Below are 17,885 nucleotides of genomic sequence, written 5' to 3'. Positions count from 1 at the left end.
TGGGTCCTCCTCCCTCGAAGTTACAGCTCGGGGAGGGGGCGCAGCGGACCAGCAGTCCATAGCCAAGGAAGTGAGGACAGGCAGAGGGGATCACGGCAGAGCAGCAGATGGAAAAGATGATTAGTTAGAGGAGCTTGGGACCTAAGCCCTCATCCTGCCTCCCGTCCTGCGCATCCCCTCCTGATGCCGCAGCAGTCACCGGTCCTCCCTTAGGCCTACTCAGATGATCTCTAAGGCTTCTTCTACCTCCAAAGATAATACTCTTTACCCATCAAGACCTTTAACTGGGAAAGCCTGATCCTTCCCTTCTGAAGCCCCATTCTCTCTGAAAACACACCCACTCCTTTTCCTCTGGAGGACCACACTCAGGCCAGCCTGGCGCCACCACCATCAGAAAGCCCGAACTTCCCTCCGGGCCTCTCCTCTCTCTTGCACCCTGGTCTGGACAGCCTTCAACCACACTCTGCCCCGCCCCTCCATTTTAATCTCTCAGAGATTTTAAAATGTCAGGGAACCCCAGGGAGCGGAATGGTTTGGAGTCACTGAAATAGGGGAATGCAAGCAAGTCACACAGCCCAAGGTGGCCAAAAACATCTGCAACCAATTCCAAAAAACTACCCAGACACTCAGGAAACATGTAAGAGGTAAGAAGAGCTCTTCTCCCAGAGACCCCACACAGATTCTAGAAACAGAGAAACAGTGGGGCAGCATTCTGACCTCCTGAAGGGACTTGCCAGAGAACATTCACTGGCAACTCCATCAGTGACTAACATCCATAGAGAGCCTTCCCGATTATGGAGAACCTCCCCGATCCTTGTCCTTGAACTACGAGGGGGCTGACAGTTGAGCCCATCACAGAGGGCTGAGAAAACCTGTCAGAAGGGGCAGAGATGACCCAAACATGAAGGATCCGCATGGTGAGGCACAGTCCCTGTGCAGAAAGGGGACTGGCGTAGGGGTTAGGAGACCTACTGCCCCACGTCCTAACCACAATTTGCGTTTTCTACTATTAACTGTCAGTGTGACCTGGAAACCTTGGAAAGGCAGTTAACCCCCATCACCTCAGCGGCACTTGTATAATGAGGGGTTCTGCCAAATGTTTTTAAGGAATCCTTACATAGCTCAAATTCTTTGATTCAGAGAGTCTAAGATTTGGGGCTGTACACCTAAAACCGAAGCTTGAGCAAAACTGACTTCCAGGGATCCCTTTCTGAGATGTACCAAGAGTCTTCCAGAAATGCACAGATCACACAGAACAGTAAACCCTAGGGACTGGGGCCTTGGAACTAAAAGCAAGTGCAAGTGCAAAGGCCCTTCCCTTCTCCCCACTCTTACATCTGGCCTCAGGGACAAGAACCGTGCTCGCCCCGGAGGCATGGCTCCGTAAAGAAGGCCGATCAGACCATTCACCCAAGAATCTTCTTTACTAAAACTTGAGAAGAACGAGCTCCTCCGGAAGACTGAGAAAGAAGCAGACACACTGGGGGGAAGCGCTGTTAGCGAAGGGAGGGTAGGCAGGACTAAGGTGAAACTATAGAGTTGCTCTGGACGCTGCTTGCTTGAGCAAGACTCTGGAGTGGGTTTTTAGAGGGGGAGTCATTTCTTGAACAAGGGGTTGAGGGAATTGTGGATTCCCATGGCCTGGGGGTTTGCTGGAAGAAGCCTTTCAAGGGAAATTGCCTGGGGCCGCACATTGTTGCTGGACAGATAACTGGGGGCTCTTGGGTCAGAGGAGCTAGGGAGGTGTGCGTTGGAGAATGGGCAGGGTAACTGGCTACCCGGGAGAGATGTCGCTGGGCAACACTCCTGATAGGGCCCCCCCCCCCAGGCTCATGGGGTTCCCCAGATGCCAAAAGAGGGAGGGCGGGGCCGAGGATCTCTGGCTAGTGGGCACGCCCTTGCCCAGGCCTGCAGTGGCCGCTCTCGCCAGCTGGCCCGAGGCCCTGCCCGGCTCCCCTCCCTCCACCCAAGCCTAAGAGGGGTGCGAGCCCGGTCCCACTGCTGAGCCAGCTCCCTCCCTCGGCTCCACACCCGCGCCCGGCTGGCGGAGCTCCCGGGGGAGAAGGTGGAAGGCACCACGAGGGCGCGGAGGGGGTGTGGGAGGCGGGGGGAGTGGGGAATGCGGCAGCCTGGCCCCCCCGCGACCAGCCCAACCCCCCGCCGCCCCCCCTCCACCTCCAACGGAATGGTTTGCTCCGAGCGCCCTATTTAATCCCCGCGACTGCAGCAGCGCCGGCTCCCTCCCGGTCCCCGCCTCGGCCCCGGGCTCCGAAGCGGCTCCGGGGCGCCCTGTCGGTCAGCGTCGTCGCCCACCCCCTGCCCAGCCCCAGCCCCCGGGGACCCAGGCTCGCCAGCGCGCGGCGGGGAGCCGGCCGGGACGCGCCATGGGGGGCCCCTCCGCCCTGCCCCTGCTGCTGCTCCTCGCCTGCTGCGGGGCGCCCGGTGGGGCCAACCTCTCCCAGGACGGTGAGTTTGGGTGGGGAGGGGGAGGCGCTGGGGTGGGGGGATGCCGGGGCGGGGGCTCCGATCGCAGCTGGGCGGGGGGAGCCTGTGGGCTTTGTCTAGAAGCGGGGTTCCAGTCGCCGCCGCCGCTGGACCCGGGTGGGTCTGCCCGGGCATCCGTGTCGGTGTGGGGCTGGGCTGTGCCGGCTGTGCACCTGCCGTAAGCCTCGCCTCGCTGTCTGCGTGTGCACCGGGGCTCGCTCTGCTCGCAGCAGCCCGGGCTCTGGCTGTGCCTCTGTCCGTGTGCGTGTGTCTGGGTGTGCGCGTCTGTGTTGGTGTCTGCCTCTGCGTTTCTGTGTCAGTATCTGTGTGTATGTCTGTGTCAGTGTGTGTTGGGGGCGGAGTGAGATCTGTCGCCGGTTCAGTCAGGGCGTGTGTCGGGGGTTTGTGTATGTGTCTGGAAGGGCTGGATAGCCAGTGCAAACCCCCAAACTGCTGTATGCAAACATCGCTCCCCCCCGCCCCGCCCGCCCCCACCAGCGGCGCAGCTCCGAGTGGGCAGGGAAGGGGGCCTGGGTGAGGCTGCCGAGGGGGGCGTGGGCAAGGAAGGGGGGGGCTTCTCCTTGGAGCAAAACAACAACACAGGGCGGGGGGGGGGCCCAGGATGGCAGTATCCCTAGCGGTGGCAGCAGCTGGGAAAAGAAACCCAGACAGGAGCGGAGGAGGGGGGGAAGGTTGGGCAAAAGGAAGGATCAAGATATTTGGGAAGGAGGATGCCGAGGAAAGCCAAAGCTGTCCTGGGCTAAGCTCTGATTTTGCCAGATTTGGGGGTGGGGTCGCTCGCCTGGTCCCCTTTGCCCCAGGTGGGAACTCAAACCCTCTTGGGTTTGTCAGGGAGGAGACAAGGAAGAGAGTGGGGGGAGCAGGGAGGCGGGGCCAGGGCGAGGGGACTTGGGGAAGAGCCCCTCCCGCCCCGGACCAGGCTATGTAGGTCAGCGCTGTGGGGGCCCCTCGGTTTTCTTAAAGGCTGCTAACGGTTCATGGGGTGGCAGGGCACAGTTTGTAGGGAGCCCAGGAAGGGAGCCGCGGCTCTGAGCCTCAGGTCCCCAGAGGAGGGAGGGCAGGCAGTAGAGGGACTAACGGAATGCATCGCCTGCTCTTCTGCCCCACCCCCAGTCGGAGGAGGGCTGGGCTGCCTTGGGGGAGAGGGGACAGGACCTCTGGGAGCAAAGGGATGTGGGGAGAGTGAGGGAGAGGGTGGTGGCTATGCCCGGACAGATGCCAACGAAAAACAGAAAGAACCGCAGGGGAGGAGAAAGGGGAGGCGGCTCCTGGGCTATGGACCCAGTGGCCAGCAGGGATGGGCATAGGGCCAGGGCGGGGCGGGGGTGGAGAGGGGAGGGGTTGAAACTGGGGAGGATGATGTAAAGAATTTCATCCGAAGAAAACAGGCGGAGAGCCAGGGTGCCGGAGGAATAACTGCTCCGTCTCCCCTGACCTCCTCCCCCAGCCCTGTCTCCATCCCTGTAAAGGAGCTTCTGTTGGGATGAAGTTGCTGAGGATCCCCTCCCTGTAGCTGGCTGGCTGACTCCTTCCAGGCCGTCCCCAGCAACACCCCAAAGGGAGTCCCCACCCCAGTCACCACAGAGACAGCAGCCCCTCCCCTCCGTGGAATCCCCCTTCCCCAGAGAACTGCAGTCATGACCCTACTCACTGAGGAAGTGAGGAGAGTCCCAGGGGCCAGCGAGATGCAAGGCAAGGAGAGACTGCTGGTTGTACATCTCAGTAATGATTCTCTACTAGGCCTTGACTTTCAGCTACAGCCCCTGGATTTCTCATCTCCCTGGCTGCCTTCAGCATAGGCAGTGTGACCCCAAACTCCACCTGTTCAGTAGTGGGGATGGATGGTCCCAGCCTGGGGCCCTGAGTCACCCCAGAAAGCTGGGAGCTCTTCAGCTCTAGGACATAAACATTGTAGATCAGGGTTACTCTGTATATAGCCAAGTATTCCTCTAGGACATAAACATTGTAGATCAGGGTTACTCTGTATATAGCCAAGTATTCCTTCACCAAACACAGTATTATATCTTGGGCCTTGATTAGGGAGCCGGGCATTACTTAGGTGTCGGGTTGAGAGGAAGAGAAACCCTCTGCCCTCTCATTTATAAACACATCCCAGCAGTGCTGGAGGGAAAGAGTGCGAGGCACTAACTTGGGAATGGAGAATTTCCAGAGCAGAGGGGAGAGGTCAGGAAGTCAGAGATGGGGAGGGAGGTCTGCTCCCAAGGAAGAGTCAGATGAAGCCTCCTTTTCCTTGTAGAGTGTTATCTGTCTGGATAGTGGACATATGTCTGATGTGCAATGTCTTGGGACTTACTGGTGTACAAGACACACAGCCACACACAGTCTTTACCTAAATTAATTCCACCTCTTAATGTCTGGACCTAAAAGGGCCAGCTCTGATGCAGGAGGGAGTAGTTCAGCTCTGAGGCTCATGGGTGGTGGTCTTGATGACCGTTCTGACCAGGATCATGCAGAAGGTGGGTGCGGTACCCCTGACGTGACCTGGGTCCCCTGGCAGAGGGCAAGGCCGTGTATTGTCTCCCTGACAATGTTTGCCCAAAACGAGATGCAAAGAAAAGCATGAGCACAACAGGCCCGAACACATGGAGGCTTGAGTGGTCTCGGGTGTGTGGTGGAGTGGCTAGTTCCTCGCAGTGCGAGCGAAACAAACGTCAGGTGCTCCTGGGATACAGAGAGCCCTGGAGGAGAGCACATTTTGAGGGTTCATAAGGCTGAACAGGGACTGAGAGGCTGGAGAAGGGCGGGAAATACTATGGGAACCTGACCGTCCGTGCTGTAGCTGGGGGCCCAGGACCTGTTTGCCCATTCAGTTTGCCACCTGCCCCTTCCCTCTCACATTTCCCCACTAGTCCCGGCAGAAGCTGGCAACCCCCGGGTTGGTAGGTAGGAACCCCATGAACTTAATGTGTTCTATGGTGATCTCTGAGAAGCAGCTCCATATTCAACACGGTGACCAACCTTCCTGGGGCTCCTCCTTCTCCAGTCATTTCGGGAACCCCGGGAGCTGAGCGAGTGTAGAGCTTGGGTGAACAGCCTGGCTTTGCTTCAGCCTGTAGCACTTCAACCTCGCACCACACGGCCCCACACACGAATATCTTTCCCTTTCCAGTGACCTTCTGTCCACTGCCATCCATTCTTCAGCCCCCTGGCCAGGTGCCCAGTGTAGAGCTCATGCCCAATGTGCCGGAGAAGTCCAGAAAGCATTCACTCCAGAGCTGCCCCCGGGTCTGCTTGGCAGACCTCCTCCATCCTGCTTCTTCCTCCCTGCAGCCATAACCGTTCTGTCCCTGTTCCCATGCTCTCCCTAGTACAGCTGTAGCCCTTGGGAAGGATAGACATGCGTTTCCTGGCACTGAGAAGTTGAGGCCTTCAGGGAGAGGCTGGTGTGGCAGGGATCTATGAACTCCATGCAGGACCAGTCTATCTGAGGAGGGCTCTAAGCTGTGGCATGTCCACTGGCCATCCAGAGTCCCACCAAGGGCTCTGCCCCAAGCTCTCTCTGGCACTAGGCAGCACTGCTGGTCAAAGGATTTTTTTCCAGGACGAGGACAGTGGTTTTCTCACTTTAAGTTTTGAAGATGTGAAATTCCTTTATCACATAAGAAAAACAGATCAAAGGAGAATTGTTCTTCTTGAAAGAGAGAAGAGAGACCGGTGGCTCTTTCACCCTTCTTCCTATCTGCCCCCTCCACTCCCAACAATCTTGACACCCGGGTGCTCTGCTACACACAGCTTGAGGTCCTCTGCCCTCGCCTGACAGCAAGGAAGCCTGCCCACTGCCCTCAGATGCTCTCTGTCCTTCTTCTTCCAACTGAGGAAGACGAGGTCCAAGTCTAATTTCAAGAGTGCCTTGCTGGAGACATTCCCTCTTCACTTGGAGAGTGACTCACAGTCCTGCAGCCATAAAATTTCACAGATGGCATCTTTTGGGTGTGCTGGTCACTTTGCAACAGCAGATTGGGTAGTTGTGCCATTGTTCTGTAGATCTTGAGATCTGACGTTGGTACTCCTCACCGATAGTACTTTCTTATAGTCCACATACCCATGCAGAGGGGGATTAAAAGCTGCTTGTCCTTAAGTCACATGCTAGGACCAATATTTTCACAGTTATCACTAAAGAGATAAATCCTCGGGGAGGATTGGCTGTGAGGCACGACATTCTTTGTTGTTTCCTGCTTCAGTATATTGCTCTATGATCCCTACTCTGTCATCTGCTTCTCAGTAAGGGAATGTCACCTAAGGATGGTGACCTAGGATGCAGATTCTCCATGAAAGCTACTGGCGGCCTGGACTACCTCCTTACTTGACCAGTGAATGAAACATCCCCAAGGCATTAGAAAGTTTTGGTAATTATATTTCCCTCTCTCATTTTTCATGTTAAAATTTAACATTTCCTGTTTAACCACTGGCTATAGGCCCATATACTGGAACATTCTGTTTCCTGGATGAGGTCATGTCCTAGAGGTCTATGCATAAACTCTGAGAACAGCAATCCCCATGGGAATGCTTATAAGAGATAGAGAGAAACAAACCATCAGAAAAAGAGCCCGAAGAAACAAGCCATCCGATATTCAGGTCCCTAAAAACTCAGTCAAATTAAGAAAAAACAACAACAACAACAACAAAAAACAAGCAACTATAAAATAGAGAAGAGTTAAGTCTCTGGGACCAAGGACCTGCCTCTTCCTCTAGGATCAGCAGTAGTAATGATTCCTTACAAGGTCAGAACCAGCTGGTGCTCAGAGTTCCTATAATCCAAGTAAAAACCCAATCCAATCCTGTTATAACGAGGAGATCCATCCCTTCTAGCACTGAGAAGCCAGGCCTTCAAGTGTCTCAAAGCTGCTGACACTTTTTGCAAAACAGAGGTTTAGCAAAGCTACATATTCTTCACTGCAGCAACAAGTACTAGAGAGAGAACTAGACTTGTCCCTTTACCAAAATTTATCTAAGTGTAAAGAGACTGACCAAATGTCCCAGCTATGTCATGAACACAAATGCCTTCTCAAGAGGTGTGATCCATTCCTCTTTCCCACGCATGATGAAGACTGGACTGTCCATGGCAATTTGGGGAAGGTTCAGGGCACCCTGACTCTGGCACATCTCACAGCCTATCTGATGGTAAGACACACTTTGGCGTTCTCATGCCCTGGTGTCTCTGAGGGGACACAGGTCTGTGGCACCATTTCCCTCATTAGAGAATACTTTTATGCATAATTGACTGTGGCAAATGAAAACCCCCTCCACCACCACTAATACTCAGGTAATCATAATAATTACTAAGGCTCATGTTGACAAACTCAGTCTGGTGGTTGTCCTCACTTTTTTTTTTTCACTTTATTTTATTTCGTTTCAGTGTTCCAAAATTCATTATTTATGGACCACACCCTGGTCCTCACTTTTTATATGATCTTGGAGATATATATCCATATATATATGTACATATATATGAATGACAGGTTCGAACAAAGTATTTCAGGAGGGCTTTTAGAGCAAGTGATGGGTATAGCACGATCATAACAGAAGTCCTGATGTCTGTGGTTTCAGTCTGACTTCTGGCCAGCTGGATGCCTTAACCCATGATCCCTGTTCCCCTCTGCTTTTTGAGGAAGGAACTGGAGCTCTGAGCTCTCCATGGTGCTAGCCCCCACAGCCACTACAGGCTCTCTTTGCTGCTCTCCGTGGTCCTGCCCTCCCTCCAGACTTCCCAATTTCCACCTTTCCTAAGGTGCATCTCCTTGCCCTCACCACAAACACATATGATCTTGGCTATGATCCCTGACCAGCTCCACCAGGAAGAGGAGACCAAACCTTGAGATATACATATGAAAGGTGCTCACGACCACCTAAACAACTGTAGGAAGGGGACAGAAAGAGCAAGGGACCCTGAGGCTGAGAAGAAGAACTGTTTGAAATGCTCAGGAGACGAGGGCCTACAGTGACCTCAGATGGCCTTGGAAGAACTGGATGTTTTGCCACATGTGGAGTCATAAATGAAAAACAGAACTACAAGTAGTCCTGTTTTAGATTAAGACAGTATTGCTCATACATAGTAGTACCACATCTGCCCTGTAAGTGTGGAACACGTAAATGTGCCCACCTCAGTTTGCTAAGTATGCCCCTCCTAACGCCACCCTGAGCCTGATGACCAACTCAAACTGTCCTGTCACAGTGCTTATTTTGTCTTTTCCCTCAGCCTTAGCAGTGAATACAAAGATCATACATAAAGATGAGATATCTGAATAGATAAGGGAGGAATTTAAGATACGAGAGGCACCAAAACAAATACCGAGACCCTGACTCACATCCCCCATCTTTACAACCATCTTATCCCAGAGGCCAAGTCCTTGGCCAAATCTCAAGAGGTACATCTTTAAACTGGACTCTGCTACTCTTTGGGGGTATCTGCCAATACTGATGACGTCATATGCAGCTAGGAGCGGAGAATGCTCATCCCCTGCCAGTCTGAGACTACACAACCTGTTCCTCCCATTATGTTGGAACCACACAAGCTTATTGTCCCCTACATGCTGATTTCCCCATATCAATTTCTCAGTAATAGTTCCTCTAGGAGATAACACTGGTGAATGACCTACAACAGGATCTAGTTGGGGAGGCAAGCTTCCAGGATGAATTTCCAGGGCCCCTCTTCCATCTCCTTATGTGAAACAAGGAGAAACTTCATTCCTCAAGGACAGGTAATGGAAGTGATTTATCTCCATGAGCGAGCCTTCAGGAAGACAGAAGTTGGGTTACAGTAACAGCTGGAGTATCTCCTATCTACTCATCTCTCTGAGCCCCCTGTCCTCCTGGGCAGCAGACATGTTTCAGAAAGGATTCTAATGCAGAGCTTCCAATATTTTTGTTTTTTCAAAATGTGTATCATTCTTCTGCGCTGAGTTCCTCCCTCTGGGATTCCTTAAACCTCTCTCTCCCTGTCTCCTAGAGATCTCCAGGAGAATGATAAGAAAGCTAAACAACAAAAAGAACTTAAATGTAGTCTTCTCTAAGGATTTATTTTTCCTTACCCCAGCTAGACCTGTACTAATTGTGTATTGATTGCTAATTATAAGCACCTTTGGTTCATTTACTTCCAGTTCAGGGTCAGGAAGGTCAGATGCATCACCTTGCCCTAAGGGAAAAAAAGGAACAAGAAATGAAGGCTGCTTTCTCAGCCATTCATTTCTAAGCTAACCACTACTTAGCTCTGCACTTCCTTCATAGAATCCCAGATATTAGCTAGGCAGAGTGGGGAACCAGTACTTCCAATACCAGATTTCATTGTGAATATGCAAATCCTGGCTTCCTAAACTTATTTGTCTTCTTCTGTTACCCTGATTCTTTGCTTCCAATCCTGATTCTAGAATTCCAGCCAAAGCCTCATGGTAAAAAGCTTCAGAGAGTGAACTGGTTTCTAGAGTGTCTGACTCAAATACCTGGTACTTCTTAGAACCCCAGCAAGACTCTCATAATTACACTGATGACAAGTAACTTGAGACTTAGCATGGCTTAGGTCAACCTCCGAAGAGCCTAGAGCCAAGTTCTTTCCTTATTATGGAACAAGGGGCCAATTTTGCCATCTGCTCCTAACCAGTTGTCCCTCAGCAAATGCAAAAATGACAGTAGGACAATTGCATTCATTCTTACAAACTCTTACTCTAATTCCTAAGGCTGAAGTCTCTCCAAACACATATTATGTGTTTTCTCCTCTGATCTCTATTCTGTCATCTCAATCAAATATAAAAACCACCACTACTAAGCCCGTGGGCCTCACATATTCTCATTTATCCTCAATTACTGCTTCATGCCAGCCCTCTTCTGGTTTCCAAGCCCTGGAGTCCAGTGTCAGTGACAGATGGCCTGAGCCTCAGCCCTTGGGAGGAGAGAGGATTCTGTCCCTCTCCTGGGGAGCTTGAGCAGAAGAGAGAGCCTAAATTCTGCTTTGGGGAGAATCTCTGAGTTTAAGCCATATGGTTTTCTGGAAGTAAGGGGCTCTGACTAATAATGGGCTGCGGAAAAGGGCTCTGTATCTGGGTCATAAGAAAAGCTGTGTTTGTGTCAGAAAAAAATAAAAACAGAGATACACATAGTGAAAACTCTAGCGTGTGATGTGTGTTGAGGGACACATGTTGAATGAGAAAAAGAGGATAAGTCGCTTGGACTATATGTACATCATGGAGAACAAAAACTGAGTATATACCCTCCTCAGAGAAGGGACTCCATGAAGGTTTAAGAAAAGAACAGGAGATCTGTGAGGCCCCGTTGTGGGGACCATGAAGTCTGTAGCATGGAAGAATATGTCTGTTTCACAGAAAGTCTCAGCTGCCCCCGGAAGGGCCAAGTCAGGCTAATTGGACAACGTGCCACCCTCAGGAAAACACATTTTTTTTTTTACGTGAAAAAAGTGAAAGGAAGAGATGAAGTCTGTTAGGACGGAGCGAGGAGGCCTGGAGCAGCGTGGGTGCGCACAGCCGAACATATCTGTCTTCATGTAATTCTCCTCGCCGCTGCCCTGAACCCCCCGGCCACACCTGACTCTCGTGACGCAGGAGGGAAACAGTAGAGCCAGAAGCAGCAGAGATGAACCCTTGCTTGCCTGACTTCAAACAAGCGAAACTCTTCCCAGCATTGTTACCCCCACACCAAGCCAGTGGGCTGAGGCATCTAAAGTAGGACTTTAGCGCCAAGGAGAGTACGAGAGCCTGCGGAGAAAGGGAGGCCGACTCTGCGTCCCCAGCAGCCTGAGGCTCCGCAGCCCAGACAGGGCCCCTCAGGGAACCCGCTCTTTACCTCTCGCCCATGCCCCCCGCTACCTTACCCATCCCCAGTCCCTCCTTTTCAGCAAACGTTCTGTCCAGGAATCTGGTGGAATTCTGCTTTCGTGTGCTCCCCCTGCCTCTGTTAGGTGTCCTTTCCCATGTATGTTCCAAGACGGGAGATTTTTCCCCAGTTCTATTCCACACGTGTGAAAGCAGAAAGGAAAACTTAGGGGAGGGGTATGAAGTGCCTGTCGCTGGTTCAGGGGGACATCTCAGAGTTCAGACAAAGCCCGGCTTCCTGACTCCCGCATCAGCCTGCAGACCCCCGGGTCCCACCTGCCCTGATGTCTGCGTGCGTGAGCGTGTGTAGGAGAGGAATGAGGAGCTGGGCTAACTGGACGCTCCCAAAATGGCTCAGAGCTGCTCTCCAGGGAGTGATGTCATGCCCAGCCTTGCAGGCTTACCTGAGCAACAACGGGTGAGACAGCCCCCTGCACAGACCCGGGCCGCTCTCCCAGCAGCTCCTCCCGAGGCGTCCTCTTTGTTCTGCCTCATTCCCTCCCAGCCTCTTAGTCCGGAACACTAGATGCTTGTCCCCAGGACACAGCCCAGTCCTGCAGGGAAAGAGCTCAGCCTGGGGAGGGGCTCTTTGGGGATCAGAGACCTTCCCCTCTGCCTCCCAAATGCAGTTCTTGCTACGAGACAGTACTGGCTACAGAGGGGCTTGTTTCTGCTGGGGGCCAGCCCGGGGCTCCCTCCCAGTGCTCCTGCACCGAGAACACTGACTCAATAGCAAATCAAAGCAACAGCTGTCCCCACCTCCTTCTCCGCCACCCACTTCCCAGTCTCCGCTCCTTGGAATCTTAACTAAGTCTCTGAGGGGCCCCCTCAGCCTACCACAAGCCCACTTCTGCCTCCAGATTTTTCTCTCTCCTGAGCTCAAGAATAGGACATGCTCCTCTGCTTTTTCCTCTCTCGGAGCTGTCCCCCTCCTCACGGCCAGCCCGGCATCCCGCCACTCTCCACCGCCAGAGGCCAGCACACGTGTGTGCGCACACAGCCTGTCCTCAGCCAGCCTTTTCACAGCTAAGGGCAGGGAAGTGCCTTCTGCCTCTTGGTGTCCCCTCTGGGGAGACGTGGAAGCAGCCAGTAAGACCCTGAGTCTGTGAAGATGCCATTCCTCACAGCCGCAGGAGCTCACACCTCGTCTCATCCCACCTCTAGCCTGCCTGGCGTTTAGGAGGCTTCCCTGCTTTGAGGTCCAGGGTGGGGGACCTGCTACCATCCAGAGGGGGGGAGCAGAGAGGGTAGATGTCACAGAAAGTAAAATCACACCAGCTGGTAACTTCGCCTCTCAATCCCTTGGCCCACAGGACTGCAACCAAATGACAGTAACCACTGGGGACGGGCTTCTAACCATGGGTTCCACCGGCTGCCTGTGTGACCTTGCCCGAGGGCCTCAACCTCTCGGAGCCCTGGTTTTTCTTCTTTAAAATGAGATTTGCACTAGATGTTACTTTGGGTTTGCATCACTTCTCAAAGTCTATGCTTCTAAGAATGATAGAGGAGGAAATATTTTGGGGAGGATTAGGCATAGCAGAAGGAAGAAAGGAATTACTATTTGCTAAGAGGTCAGAAAGGACACGGATCCCGTCCTCCGTGTGAGAGAGTCAAAAGGGTTTTAGGGTTAACTACCTCCGGCCATTAGGGGTCAGTAGAAAATGACCAGATGAGTTTTAGGAAATATACAAAATGTATTTATTCATGACATATTAGAGTCTGGTACTTTTTGCTAACATTTGGGTAAGACAAAACATTTGGAATAATGAAGTTTGCTTTTGGGGTTTGGGGGAGTTTTTTTGGTTTTTTTGTTTTGTTTTGTTTTTTTTTGCTTGGTTCTCTTTTTTTTAGTGAAAAGAGGGTTAACACACAGATAAGCTTTTCTTCTTAACCGCAACCTCACGCCCACCACAGGCGAGCTAGCCGACGAACCCAAAGTTCCCTCCTCCTCATTCAGCCTGGAAAAGCTTAGCCACACACCATTCCAAGCCCAGGAAACAAAAGCCTTTCATTTTCAATGACCTGCTTAGGATGGAACCAAAAGGCATCTGCCAACGTTCAGTAATAAACCTGTTGGAGCCTGGACCAGCCCCTTCCAAACCTAAATCTCTTGGACGATCGACTAGTGTAGGATCCCTGGTTCTGCAGATCTGAACCTCTGGGCCACGCTTCAACAGGCCACGGGGCAAGTCAGCATAACGGGCACTTCTTCTAGTGAAGGTTCTCTTTCTCACTCTGTTTACCATCTATTTTCACTTATATCCTGCATGCCTCCTGGGACAGTACAGCAAGGCTGAGAGAGTTGTGCCTTCTGGGCCCAAGAGGCTGCTGGGAGCCAGAGGGAAAGGAGGTAAACACGACTCCAGGAGGAAAAGCCAGACGGCAACAGAGAGAACGGAGGGAGGAAACAAGCAATGGGGTCTCAGTGGCCCTGCCACAGAGAGGGTGGACGGGAGGCCGAGGTGACAGAGGCAGGCTGCTGGGGCGTGACTGAGCTCGGAAGTCCCACAGGAACCATGAGCTGGAGCATCCCTGAGCTCAGCCAGGTCACCCTTTAGGCGATCCTGCAGCCTGGGCAGGGACAGAGGCCGATCCCAGTGGAGCCACAGAGAGAGCAGGAAACATACCTGGAAAGACAGAAAATCCCAAATTGACAAAACTCCCACCTCTCATGACCCCAGCTTTTGTCTGACTGCACTATAGTACAGAGAGAAAGAAAGAGGGATTGAGAGCTCGGGGGAGGGCAGCGTTCGAAAGGGACAGAAGGTGGAAGTAAGAGTTTTTCGACACTCAGGCCCTCAGTGCCCCAGACAAGAACCACCACAGTAACATCAGCAGAAGTAGCGTAATTCCCGGCAGCACACAAGGAAGTGTAAAAGTATGAAACAAATTCTTTTTCAATCAGGGTGTTGTGCTCTAAAGTCTCTCGGGTCAAAGGGACTCCCACCAGATCTCAGAGTCAGCATCTAAATCAGGACCCGCACAGGACTGGCCCACCTTCCTCCAGACACAGAATCGGACATTCACTGTTAAGCGTGAGGCTCTGGGCACACAGCAAAGGTCCAGGGGCTGAGTTCTAAATCTGATTTTGCCAGACCCATTCTCTTCTGGGTGTGATCCACACGTACACAAGGATTCACGAGTAGCTCAGGTCAGGGAGGAACCCGAGAGAGATCCCCTGGCCGGGACGCCTCGCAAAGGGTGTGGGTAAATGAACCTAAAAGTGGGTCCCTTCAGTATTCTGGGCCACAGCCCCCAGTGTGTTTTTCCCTTGGAGATAACACTCCTCCACCCACCTGTCATGGTAGTCGTGAGGAATAACAAGTCGGCTGGGATGAAGAATATTTTTAACCGTGGAGTTAGAAATGCTGACTCATCACATCACCATCACCATCATCATCAACTCCTACTCAGGGAGCTGGTTTTCTCTAGTCAGGAAAGCGAAGCTCCGGACCCAGGTGTCTGCAAGGCCGGCAGTGGTGACCTGGGAGTGCTTCATCCCTGTCCCCTCACCCCACCTGTGACCCTGCTCACGGGCCTCAGGGCAACGCACCATAGATTCCCAGAACAGACAGGGCAGGGAAGACAAGAACCGAGCCATCGGGGCTCATACTGGCCCATTCTCTTAGGCTTCCCTCCTAGCATCCCTCAGTCAGGAGACATCCTACATTGCCATTCATTGGTGTCGCTCTTTTATTTATTCAATAAATATTTATTGAGCGCTTACGCTTTGTGAGGACAAGTGTTATGAGTGAAAACCCGAGTCACAGGTAGCACTGCGCTCCAAGGACATGCTGCTCAGTCCCCAGTTCCCACCTCTGCTACTCTTAATGTGAACAATGCATCAGAAGGACATGGGTGGGGGAAAAGGCTACTTTGTCCTTTAAAATGCCGGGAGTCCTAAAGATACTAGAACCCACGGGTAAATAAACCAGGAATTAAGAAACCCCCAAGGCAACTGAAGGCAAACAAGACACTCTTTTGGTTTTCAGCCCAGACACTAGAGTCCCATGAAAACGTGAGAGGATTCTGTTGGTTTTAACTACACGCATCTGCTGCTTGGTTAACAGAAAAGTCCCCCATTGTAAAGCTCTTGGGGGTAAATGAAGTATCCCCCAGAGGTATAGATGAAGCCACATGAAGAAATCCAATTAACAAGGAAATTCAGCGGGTGTAAGCCATCCCATCACCACACAAGCCTCCATTCCCAACTTGCTACATTGTTACATTGTTACATTGATCATTTTACAGATGAGCCTGTGAATGTTGTTTCGTAGCCACCCCAACCAGCAATGAAGGAAGGAATCTTGACCCCTAGAACCCCTGTTCTCCCCCCTAAACACACACACACACACACACACACACACACACACACAGAGGGAGACAGTGCAGCAGAGATGTGCGTGAAGTCTGTCTGGGCTCTGAGGTCAGAGGGGTCCAAGTTTGACGACTGTCCCATCCCAACATTTACTGGCTACGTCACGTGGATGAATTATTTAACTTTTCTGAGTCCTCGCCAACTTATCCTTAACGTGCGCATGATAATACCTGTTCTGGATAATGATTATAGAGCACCTAACTTGGGCTTTGACGCACACAAGGTGATCAATAAATATCGATTCCCACCCTGTTGTAGCTCCTAGAGCTTCAGCCTCAGGATGGCCTACCCTCTCCTTTGTCCTACTGCTGCCTCCTCCTGTTTGGTTTGCTGGTCCCTCTCAAATGGCACAGGCTGAGCCTAGTTCTCACAACAGAAGACGCTCAGCATCTTGGATTCATTTATTAAATATGTATTTATTATGCCCCTCCCTTGTGCAGTGTGCTGCATTAGAGTCAATGCTGGATACGGAGATGAATCAGATATCAACCCCACCTGTGGAATCTTTATAGTTAGGAGGGAAGCCAAACTTCCTGTACCGCACAGAGCAATGCACAGCTTAAGGATAGGAGATCAAGTGTTGCAACTCAGAGAAACCAGAAGCTCGTTCCATCTGGGACAATTAAGGAAGACTTCTCGGAGGCAGTGCCACAGAGGGTAGGCTTTAAGCACTGGTGGGGCTTGGATGTATGAAGATGGGTGGAGGGCATTATCAGCAGGGCTATGGTAGGAAAGGGTATGTAGGCAGGAAAGCCAAGGGTTTATAGAAAACTCAGACTGGCATCATGCCTGGGATATGGGTAGGATGAAGGAAATACAAAGCTGGCAATCACAATGGCATCAGACTGCACAATGGCATCAGACTGCCTAGGATCTCGAAGGCCAGCCCAACACATCTGGGTATTATGTGCAGGCCATGGGATTCAGTGAAGGCTCAGAAGCAGAAAGACCATAAGGCCCATTTGAATAGAATCTCTTCACCGCTTTTCCCTATGATTAGCCTGATTTCTACCCCCACCCCACCCCCCACGACATACACACACAAGGGACTCTGTGGTCCAGACTGCACGGCCCTCCGGTGTCCCTGCCTGAGCAGAAGGTCAACTGTGTCCACTGCAGAAGTGTCCGATGCCACCCTTTCAGAGGGCTCCTGAGCTTTCCTGTGCAGCTGGAGGGCTGATGTCATAAATGAACAGGACGATCTGAACCCAAAGTCACAAGGTCTTTGCAACCCCGATCATAATTTCTGCTATTTACTCATGTTTCTGTTAATAGCATTATAATCTCTTGTCCACTGCTGGGGGCCATTCTGAATTTATCATTACAGGTGCACAATGCTATAAGAACAGTGAGGAAACTATCAGGCATGCTAACAGTTCTCAAGAGAGGACACGAGATCATAAGTAGTTTTCAGAACTAGAGGGAGAAATATCACTGCAGCGGGGAAAAAAAAAATACACACAGTTTTATGTTCACCTGCTTAAAACGCTACAAACCAGACTGAGTTCCCTGGAAATCTACAGACAATGTAGGCCATTTATTGGAGAGTATCGGTTTTAATTCTCGGTTCCCTCATCTGCACCATTCAATGTGGTTTGAATGGCCTACCTTCCCATGTCCCATATTCATCCTACAGAGGAGGAGAAAATGCCAACGAAAGCAAAAGCCGGGAGGAGGGGAGAGACGGAAGAAATAGAAACAGGGGGAACACCAAGGGAAGGCAGCAAAAAGCACAGAGGAGAGAAGGAGCAGGAGACGAAATCCGCGCTGCCGTTGGGCAGATCCATCCGCTGCCTGACCGCGAGCACGCCCAGCACCGCACCAGGTGTGTCTGAGTGAATGACCGGAGCCAACTTCATGCACCAGGAACCCGATCTGCCCTAAGCGCTGAAGCTACGAAGCTGAAGAAGGTCAGGCCTCTGCTCTTCACCAGCTCCGAGTTTAGATGGGGAAACTGATCAGCAAACAAGTGGACAGCCGCACAATGGGCAGAAATGCCACACGGAAGAAAAAGGACCTGCTGGAAAAGCTTTGAGAGCCCCCGGGGGAGAGAGAAAGCGGATCCTTGAGAGGTGTGCTGTTTGTGTGCCTCTAGGTAAGCCACAGGACCTCTCTCGACCTCATCTCTAAAAAGCGATTGTTTGGCTGCCCGTCTCTCAAGG

General features: G+C 51.9%; 1 protein-coding gene across 2 annotated transcripts in view; it reads left to right on the top strand.

Annotated features, from left to right (window-relative positions):
• The first annotated feature begins 2,217 nt into the window (after positions 1 to 2,217).
• CADM3 (cell adhesion molecule 3) overlaps positions 2,218 to 17,885 on the top strand; it is a 29,634-nt gene continuing 13,966 nt past the window's right edge. The window contains exon 1 of one of the 2 annotated variants that reach the window (XM_004775813.3): positions 2,218 to 2,466. In XM_004775813.3, the coding sequence (XP_004775870.1) occupies positions 2,385 to 2,466 (82 nt within the window). In that variant the 5' untranslated portion in view covers positions 2,218 to 2,384. The remainder of the gene's footprint in view (positions 2,467 to 17,885) is intronic. The other variant, XM_004775814.3, reaches the window with a different exon arrangement.

This window comes from Mustela putorius, unplaced genomic scaffold, assembly GCF_011764305.1.
Source record: "Mustela putorius furo isolate JIRA1106 unplaced genomic scaffold, ASM1176430v1.1 tig00000997_pilon_pilon_pilon, whole genome shotgun sequence".
NCBI classification, from domain to species: Eukaryota; Metazoa; Chordata; class Mammalia; order Carnivora; family Mustelidae; genus Mustela; species Mustela putorius.
Note: the sequence above shows the minus strand (reverse complement) of the source record. Positions and strands in the feature narration are given on the sequence as shown.